This window comes from Carcharodon carcharias, chromosome 11 (assembly GCF_017639515.1).
Source record: "Carcharodon carcharias isolate sCarCar2 chromosome 11, sCarCar2.pri, whole genome shotgun sequence".
Taxonomy (NCBI): Eukaryota; Metazoa; Chordata; class Chondrichthyes; order Lamniformes; family Lamnidae; genus Carcharodon; species Carcharodon carcharias.
In genome coordinates this window covers 44,893,265-44,906,508 of record NC_054477.1, presented here as the reverse complement: position 1 = coordinate 44,906,508, position 13,244 = coordinate 44,893,265, and the positions used below count along the sequence as shown (strand labels likewise).

The following is a 13,244-nucleotide window of genomic DNA, read 5'->3' as shown; positions in this document are numbered from 1 at the left end:
GCATCCCCCCCCCCCCCCACAGCTCCCCCCACCCCGTGTCGGGGCCTAGCAGCTTGGCACCTGATGAGACTCCATTCACTAACCCAAATCCTGATTCAATGCCGCACACCTCTTTCCTGAAAATCTGGAGAGCTGCTGGCCGCTGATTGGCTGGTAGCTTTCTGAGGTGGGACTTCCTATCTCATAAGGTTGGAAATCCCACCTCTAGCCTAATAAAGGCAACTAACTGGTGATCCCCTCGGTGGACTCCTCAACTTTTTGCTAGGTTAGGCTGGGAATCCAACACCTCGTATAATTCATCCTAATGTTCCCTGCAACCTGCGTGGCCTAAGCTGCATGCAGCAACTTGGAAGTGCATGCCATTCACAAATGGTCTTCTTTAAGATACAACTCGTGTGTGTGTTTGGCCACGCAAAAAGAACTGAAAGATTTGTGCGTTCAAATGATTTGGCTACGCAAAAACGAAAGCATTTAGAGGGGACATTGGTCACATATGAAAAGAGTTTCAGCAGCCCCAGTCCTATTGGCTGTGAGTTCACGAGGCAAAACAATTCAGTAGCGTTTGGTATTAAAGTGGTAGTTTCACTCAGATAGATTACATCATGTTTTTGTGGAAGATGCCGCACAAGTCCATTGTTGGCACATTGTAGAGGGAAGTTTGCTCTGCTTCCTTTTCCTCTGCAGATAACTTGGGAGTATCCATTATTTGCTCAGAAATAAGGTCTGGCCATTTGGCTGAGCACAAAATTTGCAAAACAAGAAAATATGGAAACTGAATCATTTTTGAATGGTTCTTATTGCTAAAAGATTATATTGAACCAGATTTATGTATTTAAACATAATCTTACATTATCCTTGATGTTGCTTTTCTGTTTTACAGAGATCGATGAAATTGTTTTTGTTATTCAGAGTCAAAAGCAATCCTTCCATGCAAGTCAAGCAACCAAACTCAAACAGGATATCTTACTGCAGGCTGAGGCTTTTAGTCAGGTTAGTATCTGAAGAATGTACAACCAACCATGTTAATCCACATAGCGGTAGTGAATTGTTTTGCAGCTACATGCAATAAAGGATAAACTAGCCTTGCTTGGAGATTAACATTTAGGTTGTTTCAATCATAAAGCCTTACAGCTGAAAAGACTGATGTCTCTCTTTTTAATCATCTGAAATTGGCATTTTAGTTTAGAGATGAGTCAGGATAACAGTAAGCTGATTTTCAATAGCATCTTTTTTTGTTGTGCTGTATGTGTGCTAAAATGTCCTGAAGCTCAGATAACTTTTTAAAGTCAGGAAATGGCATTGGTTTGTTTTATAATGATGATTAAAGCCCAAAGCATGTGAACATAATGAGAGCAAAGTAGAGCAAAATGGGCCGATAGTGAATCAGCAGACCATTTTACACTGTGCCCAATTTTCTTCTTTGTTAAAGTCACTGGAAAGTTGAGTGTGGTGTAAGGTGGACTGCCATATCACCAATTTGCACTACTGACATTAACCAATTTCGTTCCCAATAACATTTGATTTCTCCATTGATACTGGATTCCAAAACACATTTCCCAGCATATTACAGGTCTCAAAATGCAAATTTATGAACTTGGCCTATATTTCACAAAGAATGACGATAATATTTTGGAATATATATAAATATATTTAAAATATAGCAAAGAGAACAAGTAGAAACCTATGAAGTGACAACATGAAGTTAATCTACTCTGCCTGAGTAGAGACAGAGCCTGTTACTGCAACTGTGTAAGCCTTTGGAATTTTGAAATGTTGATTTGGACAAAAATAGGCTTCATGATGCTTCATTGTGTCTTTAATAAATGCAGTGCGTGATTATAATGGACTAACTGGTGCTTTGATTAAGGGTACTCTTTGTCCACCTCTAGCACCTGGGTTTCAACTTAGCCCAGGTTGTTAGGATGAGCATCTCCTGGTAAACTTACTACAACAGTACCAAATAACATGGTTTCATGTAATTCTAAACCTGTTTTTATGCACATAAATTGACTGCAGAAACCAGCCCATAATTCAGCATGAATGGCATTCAAACTTGCAGAGGCCAGGATGGTTTATTTCGAAAGTAGAAAATCTGCATTATTACAGTAAGGGCTGTATTTCTGAAGTCAGGCATAGGGATACATAGAGATTTTGTATGAACCAAATATGTACAGCATTAAACCAAGGACTACAAGCTAATTTATATATCAAATATGTGTTGTATCCTACCTGGGGATGTAAGCTAATGATGTGAAGGATGTGAAAAATATTTTATTCCTCAGGAATTAAATTTTTTGACAAAAATGAATTACAAATAATGGTAAATCTTAACCAGATTAAAATGAAGAAATCACTCCTTGTTAGATTGAATAAAACCAATTCTGACTTGCACAAATATTTGAGAACTTGGGAGAGAGCTAACTAATAATACAGAACCAAAAACATTGTGAAGAACCTGGTCTAAAATGCACAGTGAATTGAACACTCTTTTATCTAAGTTGAATAAATATTATATGTAATGTATAAATTTTTGTATCAGTTTAAAGCTGTATGCATGTGTGACTGTGCAGCAAATAGGAATGTGTCACTTAGATGGGAACTCCACCACCTGGAAGTTCCCCTCCAAGTCACTCACCATCTTGACTTAGCAATATATTGTCGTTCCTTCACTGTTGCAGGGTCAAAATCCTGGAACTCCCTTCCTTACAGCACTGTGTGGGTGTACCTATACCACATGGACTGCAGCGGTTCAAGAAGGCAGTTCACCACCACCTTTTCAAGGGCAACTAGGGATTGGCAATAAATGCTGGCTCAGCCAGAGAAGCCCACATCCCGCAAATGAATAAAAAAAAACTTGAGGGACAAACAGGCTGCATTCAAGCAGCGTTCCCTTTAAGATGTGTGCATGCGCAGCCACGCAGTAATCTTAAAGGCACCTCACAGCAAAGGGAAATTAGAAGGAACATTGTCAAAAAACAATTTGTTTTCACGACCCGCAGAACACTGATCTAAAATTATCTTAAGCTAACAAAATAATTAGTTGAGCATATTTACTTATATACATTTTAGAAGTGAAGCTAGTTATAAATTGGAGACTGGAAATTTCTGGATTGCAATTACGTAGAACGTTGTCGAAATTTACATAGTTTCTGCACCTTGCTGCTTAGAACTTATACCTGAATTTGTAGCAGTGCTCAATTGCTTTGCTGGAGGCAATTCTGAAATAGCTTGGGTACACTGATGACTGACAGCACTATGATTATGTACAGTGCAGATCTCAAGGAGAATTATTTTTTAAAAAAGGAAATCCCTATCAACCCCCCAGAAATCTCAGTTGTGCTGACATCAGGTGAGCTTGTACCATGCTACACCTGTATTTTTGCTTGTAAATCTATTCCAGTATTTCTTTTGCATAAATCTAGGAAACCTATTTGAGCTGGTTTGTTGCATGGGAGGCTGGGGTGCAGTGGGGATAAGCAGCAGAGGGTTTCAGCAGGGGAGGCGGCACAAACAATCAAGGAAATTCACATCTGGCATGTTTCAGCATAAACCTGGCATTAACATAAGAACGTAAGAACTAGAAGCAGGAGTAGGCAATTCAGCCCCTCGAGCTTGCCCTGCCATTCATTACAATCATGGCTGTTCTCATTTCGGCCTCAACTCCAATTTCCTGCCCCCTCCCTATAACCTTTCAACCCGTTTCTAATTAAAAATCTGTCTATCTCCTTCTTAAACTTATTCAGCATCCTGGCATCCACTGCACTGAGGTAGTGAATTCCACAGATTCATGACCCTTTGAGAAAATTAATTCCTCCTCACCTCTGATTTAAATCTACCACCCCTTAGCCTAAAACAATGACCTCTCGTTCTAGAATGCCCCACATGGGGAAACATCCACTCCACGTCTACTTTGTCTATCCCCTTTAGCATCTTTTATTCCTCAACTAGATCTCTCATCCTTCTAAACTCTTGCGAGTATAGGCCTAAACTGCTCAGTCACTCCTCATAAGACCAGCCCCACATCTCTGGAAATAATCTAGTGAACCTCCTCTGATCCGCCTCCAATGCAACTACATCCTTCCTCAAACAAGGGGACCAAAACTGTGCACAGTACACCAGTGCAGTCACACCAATGCCTTGTCCAGTCGCAACAACACTTCCCTATTTTTATACTCTATTCCTTTAGCAATAAATGCCAAATTCCATTTGCCTTCTTTATTACCTGCTGTAGATGCATACTAGCTTTCAGCGATTCATGCACGAGGACACCCAGATCCCTCTGCACTGAAGCATTCTGAAGTTTCTCTCCATTTAAATAATAAGTTGCCTTTTTATTCTTCTGACAAAAATGGATAACCTCACACTTATCCACGTTAAACTCCATCTACCAAATTTTGGCCCATTCACTTAACCTGTCCATATCCATTTGTAAATTTCTTATTTCTTCATTGCAACTTACTTTCCCACCTATTTTGGTGTCATCTACAAATTTAGCTTTAGTACCTTCTATCCCTGAATCCAAGTCATTAATATAGATTGTAAATAGTTGGGATCCCAAGGACCGAACCCTGTGGCACCCCACTAGTTACAGCTTGCCATCCAGAAAAAGATCCATTTATCCTGACTCTCTGCTTTCTGTTGGTTAGCCAATCCTCTATCCAAGCTAATATATTACCTCTAACTCCGTGTGATCTTACCTTGTGTATTAATCTTTTGTGTGGCACCTTATCAAAGGCCTTCTGGAAGTCCATATACCACATCTACAGGTTCCCCATTATCCACTTTGCTTGTCACATCTTCAAAGAGCTCTAGCAAATTAGTCAAACATGATTTGCTCTTCATAAAACCATGCTGACTCTGATGGATTGCATTTTGACTTTCCAAATGCCCCATTACTACTTCTTAATAACGGATTCCAACAATTTCCCAATGACAGATGTTAAACTAACTGGTCTATAGCTTTCTACTTTCTGCCTCCCCCCCTTTTTGAATAAGGGCGTTGTATTAGCATTTTTCCAATCCACTGGAACCTTTCCGGAACCCAGGGAATTTTGGAATATTATAGCCAATGCATCCACTATCTCCGCTTCCACTTCCTTTAAGTCCCTGGGATGTAGGCCATCAGGTCCTGGGGACTTGTCACCCTTTAATTCCAATAGTTTGCTCAGTACTTTTTCTCTAATGATGGTGATTGTTCTAAGTTTCTCCTCTATATCCTCTGCACTACCTGTTACTATTGAGGTGGTACTAGTGTCCTCCACTGTGAAAACTGAGGCAAAATATTGATTAAGCGTCTCTGCCATTTCTGCGTTCCCCACTATTAACTCCCCAATCTCGTCCTCTAAGGGACCAACATTCACTTTAGCTACTCTCTTTCCTTTTATATACTTGTAGGAGCTTTTGCTATCAGTTTTTACATTTTGCGCTATTTTCTTTCATAATTCACTTTTGCTCTTTTTAGTATTTTTTTTAGTAACCCATTGTTGATCTTTAAAAGTTTCCCAATCTTCCAGCCTGACACTGACCTTTGCAATTTGGTATGCACTTTGGTTTTTGCCTTTAAGTTATCTTTAACTTCCTTGCTTAGCCATGGATGCATTTTCCTCCTCTTACCATCTTTCTTCCTCATTGGGATATACTTTACTTGGGAGGATAAATATCTGCCACTGTTCATCAATTGTCCTACCTCGTAGCCTTCCTGCCCAGTCCACTAGGGCCAAATCTACCCTCATGCCTATGTAGTTACCTTTGTTTAACTCCAGAACACTAGTGTGGGACTCAAGTTTCTCGCTCTCAAACTGAACTTGAAATTCCACCATGCTATGATCATTCTTCACTGGAGGATCCTTTACTCTGAGATCATTAATTAATTCCATCTCATTACATAAAACCAAATCCAGAATAGCCCGCTCCCTGGTTGGGTCCACAACATTATTGTTCCAAGAAACAATCTCTAATACACTCTATGAACTCTCCCTCAAGGCTACCCTTGCCAATTTAATTAATCCAGTCTATATGCATATTAAAATCACCCATGATTATTGCCGTGCCTTTCTTACATGTTCCCAGTATTTCCTGGTTTATCCTGTGCCCTGCTGCTAAACTACTGTTTGGGGACCTATAGTTTACTCCCACCAGGGACTTCTTTCCCTTACTATTTCTTATTTCTACCCAGACTGACTCCATGTCTTGCTTTCCAGTGCCTATATCATTCCTCAGTACAGCACTGATCTCTTCCTTTACTAACAAAGCTTCACCACCTCCTCTTCTTTCCTGCCTATCCTTCCTAAACACTGAGTACCCTTGGATATTCAACTCCCAAACCTGTTCTCCCTGTAACCACATCTCAGTAATCACCACCAAATCATACCTATGTATCTCTATTTGCGCTGTTAATTCATTAGTTTTATTCCGAATGCTACGTGCATTCAGAAACAAAGGCTTTTAAGTTTGCCCTATTGTCAATTTTCCCTACTCTTATATGATTCTTTGGTGCAATATGCCGTTCAAACACTCTGTCCCTTCCTTTCACTTTTTGATAGCAATCAGCCTCATCACTAACCTGTACTCTTACCCTCTCCTTAAACTTTTTTTTATTTCCATACAACTGAACCCTTCCCCCCACTATTTAGTTTAAAGCCCTATCTACGACCCTAGTTATGCGATAATTTTGTGAACTTCCCCAAAGAAATGGGACAAATTGCCTTATGTTGTAGTAATGCAAAGCTTTTACAGGAAAATCTAGACCAAGATGTAAATGAACGTTCATGTTCATAACTTATGCAGCTTCCCCTTTCCCAATTTTGTATTGTTAATTGAGATGTATTGTAAGTGTTATTGGAATATACTGGATTAGTGATGCAGAGAATTATTAGTTATATTTGGAAGGCGTAAGTAATAGATTGAAACTGGAATTTCCAGGAGAGACCAAGAGACGTCTTCAGTTGCTTATTGATCATTGTGTCTGTGTAAGATATAGCGTTAAATTACAGGATATTTTTCTGATGCGAATAGAGTGAAAGGCTCTTATGATTGGCTTCACGATATTTAATCAAACTAAAGCCCATTAAAAACAAGAATTAACTGTCACAATGGTGTTGCTCCAATTGATTGTGGGCGAAAATATGGGTGGAATTTTCCGGTCCTGCTAGCATAATTTTCTACTCCAAATTTTCATGGTGGGTCAGGTTGCCCACCATGCCTTGTCATGAACTGCACTTGCATGCCTTTGCATCTCATGAATGCTCATTAAAAACCCAGCTCGCCAGAATCATGTCCCCCACTCCAAATCAAACGGCCACACCGGTGGTTAATTCGACTGTTGTGAATCCTGACCAGCTATAACAGGCATGCACCTGGCGAACTGCACTTCAATCATGCTTTCGAGGTTTGTGAATGCAGCGTTTGCCCACCTTTTCACTCTGCTACATTCATGGCTGCTCTAACTCAGTGCCAAAGCTGCTTGGGCAAGACCAGCGGGAAGGCGGGGGAGGGTTGTAAGGATCATGCTTGACTGAGGTGGGGGCTGGGGTGTTGAGACTAGACAGAGGCAAGGGAAGAGGCTGGAAGAGACACGCTTAACCTGGGGGTGGGATGAGACTAGACAGAAGCAAGGCAAGCTTTGGACAGAGACACATGACTCGGGTGGGGAGGTGTTGACTGGAGCACAGGAAGGAAGGGGTGGATAGAGACACATGACTGGTAAGGGTTGAAGGGGCAGAAGGAAGAGGAGGTGAAAGTCTAAGGCAGCCCTGAAGCTGTGCACACCATATAGTCAAGGCCAGAAAGCAGAGATGCTCCTGGGGCTCTGAACACCATATAGTTGGGAGAAAGCAAAGGCAGTCCTGGAACTGCAATGTGCTACAAGGTTGTGCATAGTGCATATGCCCTGGTCCCAGTCCAGAAAGGGGGATAGCTTGTCCGTTCTGTTTCAGTTGCGCACAGCATGGTGTGCAGGGAGTGGTCAGCCCCTCATACATATTGATTCTGGGGGTTGGTGGCTTGGTATTGGGGCCAGATGACACAGTCATAGTCAGGGGATGCATCTGCAGCCTGTAAATGGGGGGCAGGTAAGTAAGAGGGGGGCACTCGATGGTCTCATGGTGGGGATAGTCTCAGTCGGTCAATACGCATAGGGCCTCAAGGTGGGGAGGGGTCAGGTCGACATGGAGCATCGGGACATGAACAGAAAATGTTTCAGGGAGGAAGACGGGGATGTTCAGAAAAATCATGATGGGCTCCAGGATTAGAGGGGGAGACAGGAGAGTGATCAGAGGGAGGGAAACTTGCACATGATGCTCTTCCAGAGTAAAAGGAGGCACTTGGATGGTCATGGTTGGGGAGGCGGGAAGGGGGGTTGCGGATTGTGTTGGAAGCTGGTCTCATAATAGAAGTGGGGCAGCACCCTTTTGACAACTGATAGAATGATGCAGATTGAAAAATAATCTAGGAAAAAAATCACCAGGGAGGGGTTTGAGATCTTGTAGGAGGAATCAACTAATGCACTTTTGGGCCGATAGAAGGGGCATCCTAATATTTTCCGCGTCAGGACATGGAGAGCAAGGCTCAGCTGAGACCTGTTAGGAAGATGCAATTGCCAATTGAAGGATTTGGGCACCTTAACTTGTGGTGTGCCATCTTGCGAGAATCCATTATGGCTTGGGGCCAAGTGTTGATTGGGTTTGGATGACCATTTGTCCCCCTCATAAGAATGCGCAAAGGTCAGAAGGATCCAACTGTAAAGGGGCCACGGCTAAAGTACATATGCAAATTGCTCTAAAGATCTCTACACATTGCATCTGAGAGGTTCAGGCTTTACACGTCTCAACGATTACAGTCATTACATAAGTGCAAGGTTGTGCTCTAGTCTACTCCAACTGAGGCAGCCTGACAGTGCCCTGACTGAGGCTGATGGCCCCTGGCTGAACTCATCTAGATCCAACTCCCTTTGTGAAAGCGCTGTCATAGCTGGAGTGGGGATGGAGGTGAGGCGGTGGTCGTTCAGCTTCCAGTGACCCATAAGGCTCTGCGACAGCTGCAAGGGAGGATCTGGGGATGGAATGCCTGGAATGAGGGCAACCCAAGGGCTTCACAGTGACTCACTAATTTGGTGATGGAAAGTGATCATTGCAGAGTCATGTTCAATCATGTCCCTGTTCAATTTTTCCACAGAAATGAGGAGGAATGCAGAATAGAGGCAGCAGGAAAAGCTTTTCATGGCTCTTGTGCAACTGAGGAGAAGGGTCCATCACCATCAGGCAGGGCAAATGGAAGAGCTTCGCCCTGAGGAACATAGACCATCATGATTCAGAAGCTGAAGCAGAGAGACCACTTCCAAGGAGGCATTTGGCACTACCCAGGGTGTACCAAAGATGCATCTCCTACTTGTAGATGAGTGAGAGACAGTATCCAAGGTGCCTTTGCTTGTCAAGGGATATGGTGGCTCACATTTGCCACATTCTTCCAGAAGATATGACACTACATGGCCTGGGAGGCCATCTCTTACCGGTGGCTCTAAAGGTGACCACCGCACTCAATGTTTTTGCGAGCGGCTCATTCCATGGCTTCACAGGGGACCTCTGTGGTATGTCACAATCCTCCACTCATTACTATATCCGAGAGGTCGCTGGTGCCCTATTCAGTAAGGCACGTAATTACGTCCAGTTTTCACTGGATGAAGCCAGCCAGACTGCCAGAACAGTCGGATTTGCAGTGATCTCCAGCTTCCCACGGGTGCAGGGTGCTATCAGTTGTGGCTTTAAGAGCTCCCTGGCAGCAGCCACTCTAATTCATCAATAGAAAAGGCTTCCACTCTCTCAACGTGCAGCTGATCTGTGACCACCAAAAGCAGATTATACAGGTCTATGCGAGATACCCTCAATGAAGGACATCCATCTCAGAATAAGTAGTCACAATCTTGCATGATGATGGCCTCATCCTTGGAAGACGAGGCAGCTTCTGGGGCATGTGGCCATTCTGATATGGGCTAAGAACTCCAGTGCACATATGAAGAAATTATACATGATGTACTCTTTTCAAGCATTGCACCAACATTTCACTGCCTGTAGCAGCTTTCAAGAGGAAAAAGCAGCACGGCAAACCTCAGTGCACTCATGACAGTATGCTTGGAACGTTGCAAGGCACTTTGAGGACGACAATCCTCTATCACTGGTTCTTGCCTGGACACCTGAGGGCTGATTTGAATCTGGACTGCGGCATCTCTCCACAGGCCGTCCCGCATGCAAGAATAATGTTCTGGCCTTGTCCTCATACAGAGTCTCCAGCATGAGATCATTCTTTAGGATGCTGTGATCTGTCACATTCAGTCACGGATGCGAGCTTGCGAGTCAGGTCACCTTTATGTGCACAGTGGGAGCTTCAGCAGCACCATCCTCTGATCATTGACCAGCAATTATGACCCAGCCTTGGTCTGGAGCTTCCCAAGTTCACTTCCAGCATTGTTTTTGGCATCTGGGTGTGAGGTGGCCCAGTAAATGTCAACCCTGTAATTAGGCATTACTCAGTAACTTAGTTAATAATAAAGCCCACACATCAGATGTAGTGGAGCTTTGCTCTGATCCCATTTGAGCCTCCACATTTTCATTACAGCTGTTTCAGATATACTGAATGCACTGTCACAGTCAGATAACCATGTCAATTGTCTATCTGAGAGCTAGCTCAGGGATTATGTTAAGCCCCTGTAGCCAGACCTTCAGGTCCAAAGCAGCATCCTCCCATTTAATAGTCTGGCAGCAGGAGCCTAGACACACACCTCTGATCTTGCGTAGTCACGGCTGCCTAGTAGACATTTCTAGAGTCACCAAGTGCAAGCTAGGTCTGTAGCTCTGCACCATGCAGTTGGAGAGTGGGAGCTACTATGGGAGTGATGTCTAACCATGCACACAGCCATGATATCATATTACAGGCTGCCATGAGTGCCTAAGGTCCCTGACAATTGCTTGAAATGCAACCCATACCCAAGCCTGATAGACATTACATGGAGGCCATCGAAATATGCCCCAAGTTAGAGTGACTCCAGTGCGGGTGACTATTAAAACCTGTAAGATCAACAGAGACCAGTCTTCAGTGCAGCATCAGGAGAATAAACCCAACAGCAAAATCTATACTCGTGAGGCCGCGTGATATGATGCTCTGACGCAAGTCTTACATATCCATGGCTGAACCAGCATCGCGATTGAGCAACTGGCTTTGTTCATGTTGCTGCTGTGGACAGAAAGGCGACTCACTGTGCGAAACACCATAGACTCGAGGGACACGTTGGGAGATAAGTGAGGAGGGGATGCATCTGTTACACTTGAATGACCTTGGGGCATTTTGCACCAGATAGAAGAGCCATTCACAGATGAGACTTTCAGATAAGCAAAATATATTTACAGATTTGCAAAGTATATACAGTGAGTGATCACCCGTGCCAATTTTGTGCATGCAGTATTTCTTAATTTTTCTTACCACTATGTCTAGGTGCTTCCCCGACATCTGCAGCAGAAGTAAAGGCAGCCTGCTGACTGCTATGCTCTGTTGTCAGTGTTGACCTTGGCAGGCATCCTCTGGAGACCCAAGGCCTGGAGAGTCCTGGCCGCCTTTGTGTCTCCTGCTGTGGGGCAGCTGCACCCTCCTTGGCCGGAGCAGCTGGAGTTGCTGGGGTCACAGGCAGAGTGGATTTGGAGTGGCTGGACAGCCTTGGAGAGTCCTGGGTAGATAGCTTCAAGGTGTCCGACTGACGCTCCTTCTCCCTGTGGGTACCCGAGGGCCCCTCCCTGACTCCTTGAGGAGAAGAGGCTCCTGGAGGGAGAACGAGGTGCCCTGGCCCCCTCGGATCTAACCACTGACGGATCGCACTCATGGCTATAGCGATGGTGTGCAGGACCGAGCACATATCTGGCACAAATTGCTGGACCGAGGTTTCCATGGCGGTCAACATCCTTCCAATGGTGACCTTGATGCACTGGCATGTTGGCGCCACGACATCGACAGATCATGGTCGGACTCCTCCATGTTTTGTTTGAATCTTCTGACGGCCTCTGACAACCCTGCCTGCCTTCAAAGCACCAACATCTCTCTGAGGGCTGATCCCAGAGGCTCATGATCAGGCTCAGACTCAGCGGGAGCCTGGCCTCCAGCAGTCCTCCGAATGTTGGTGATCTTTGCTGTCACTGCCTCTGCCTGCTGTGGCCCAGAATCTGTGCTAAGCAGATGGTGACCCCGAGCCTGCTCTAAAACTTGTGTTATGATCCCAGCTGATGTTACTACTGGACAAGTCAAATCCCAGGGTGGAACCCGGCTTGATAGATCCTAACTTTTATTTTTTGTTCACAAACCTGGAGAGCTTTGGGACACAGCACTTGCTTTTTCTCAGGACCATTCTGATGCTTGCCACAACAAGTCCTGGGCTGCAGAGAGTGAATGTGTGTGAGAGTGCGGCTTAAATATAGCACCCAAAAATAGGAGCCGATGTGGTAACAGTGGGGTGGACAAATCCTGGCCCACCCCACTACGTGATATGATGTGCTTCTCATTTATGCATACATAATTAGGTGAAAAGCGGATGATCTGGCATGACACCCTGTTCCTCTGGCCAGTGGGATCCACGCCAACTTTTCTTTCCACCACCACACTGAGTCTCCAGGGTTGTGTGTATTTGTTTCTGACGAGCTCATCTTGGTGGTGAAGGCGAAAGTTGCTGGTCAAAACTAATTTGCACATTGTGCGTAATAGAAACTCAATGGGGCATATTCCATCTAATTTTACCTGTAAACTTTAGCCTTTACAAGTCTGAGCTTGATGCATCACTTTTGATTACTTAGTTTGGCTTTTAGTGGAGGCAGAAGGTCTGGGCCCAATATTAAATGACAAACTATAAATAAAATCATGGAAATGTGCAGCATTGAAGGAGGCCCTTTAGCCCGTTGTGTCTGTGCTGGATCTTTGAAGTAGCCACAGGGCTTCATCTTACTCCTGCTTTTTGTCTATAAACCTGTAAGTTCTTCATCCTCATGCACCTGTTCAACTCCATTTCAACATTATTTATGGAATCATTACACCACCATGTTGGATGGTATGTTTTTGGAATGTTCCAGATCCTGGCAATTCTGTAAGTGAAAATATTTATCCTTGTCTCTTTTCCAGATATTTTGCCAATGATGTTGAATCCATAACCTATACTATTGACCCAGTCACAAGGGAGTAATTTTTCTCTTTATCTGCTTAGTCAAAACCACCCACCA

General features: G+C 44.0%; 1 protein-coding gene across 2 annotated transcripts in view; it reads left to right on the top strand.

Annotated features, from left to right (window-relative positions):
• b3glcta (beta 3-glucosyltransferase a) overlaps positions 1–13,244 on the top strand; it is a 234,110-nt gene that overhangs the window by 44,463 nt on the left and 176,403 nt on the right. The window contains exons 1-2 of one of the 2 annotated variants that reach the window (XM_041198586.1): positions 728–790; positions 881–990. In XM_041198586.1, the coding sequence (XP_041054520.1) occupies positions 766–790; positions 881–990 (135 nt within the window). In that variant the 5' untranslated portion in view covers positions 728–765. Of the gene's footprint in view, positions 1–727; positions 791–880; positions 991–13,244 lie in introns of those variants that run through there. The other variant, XM_041198585.1, reaches the window with a different exon arrangement.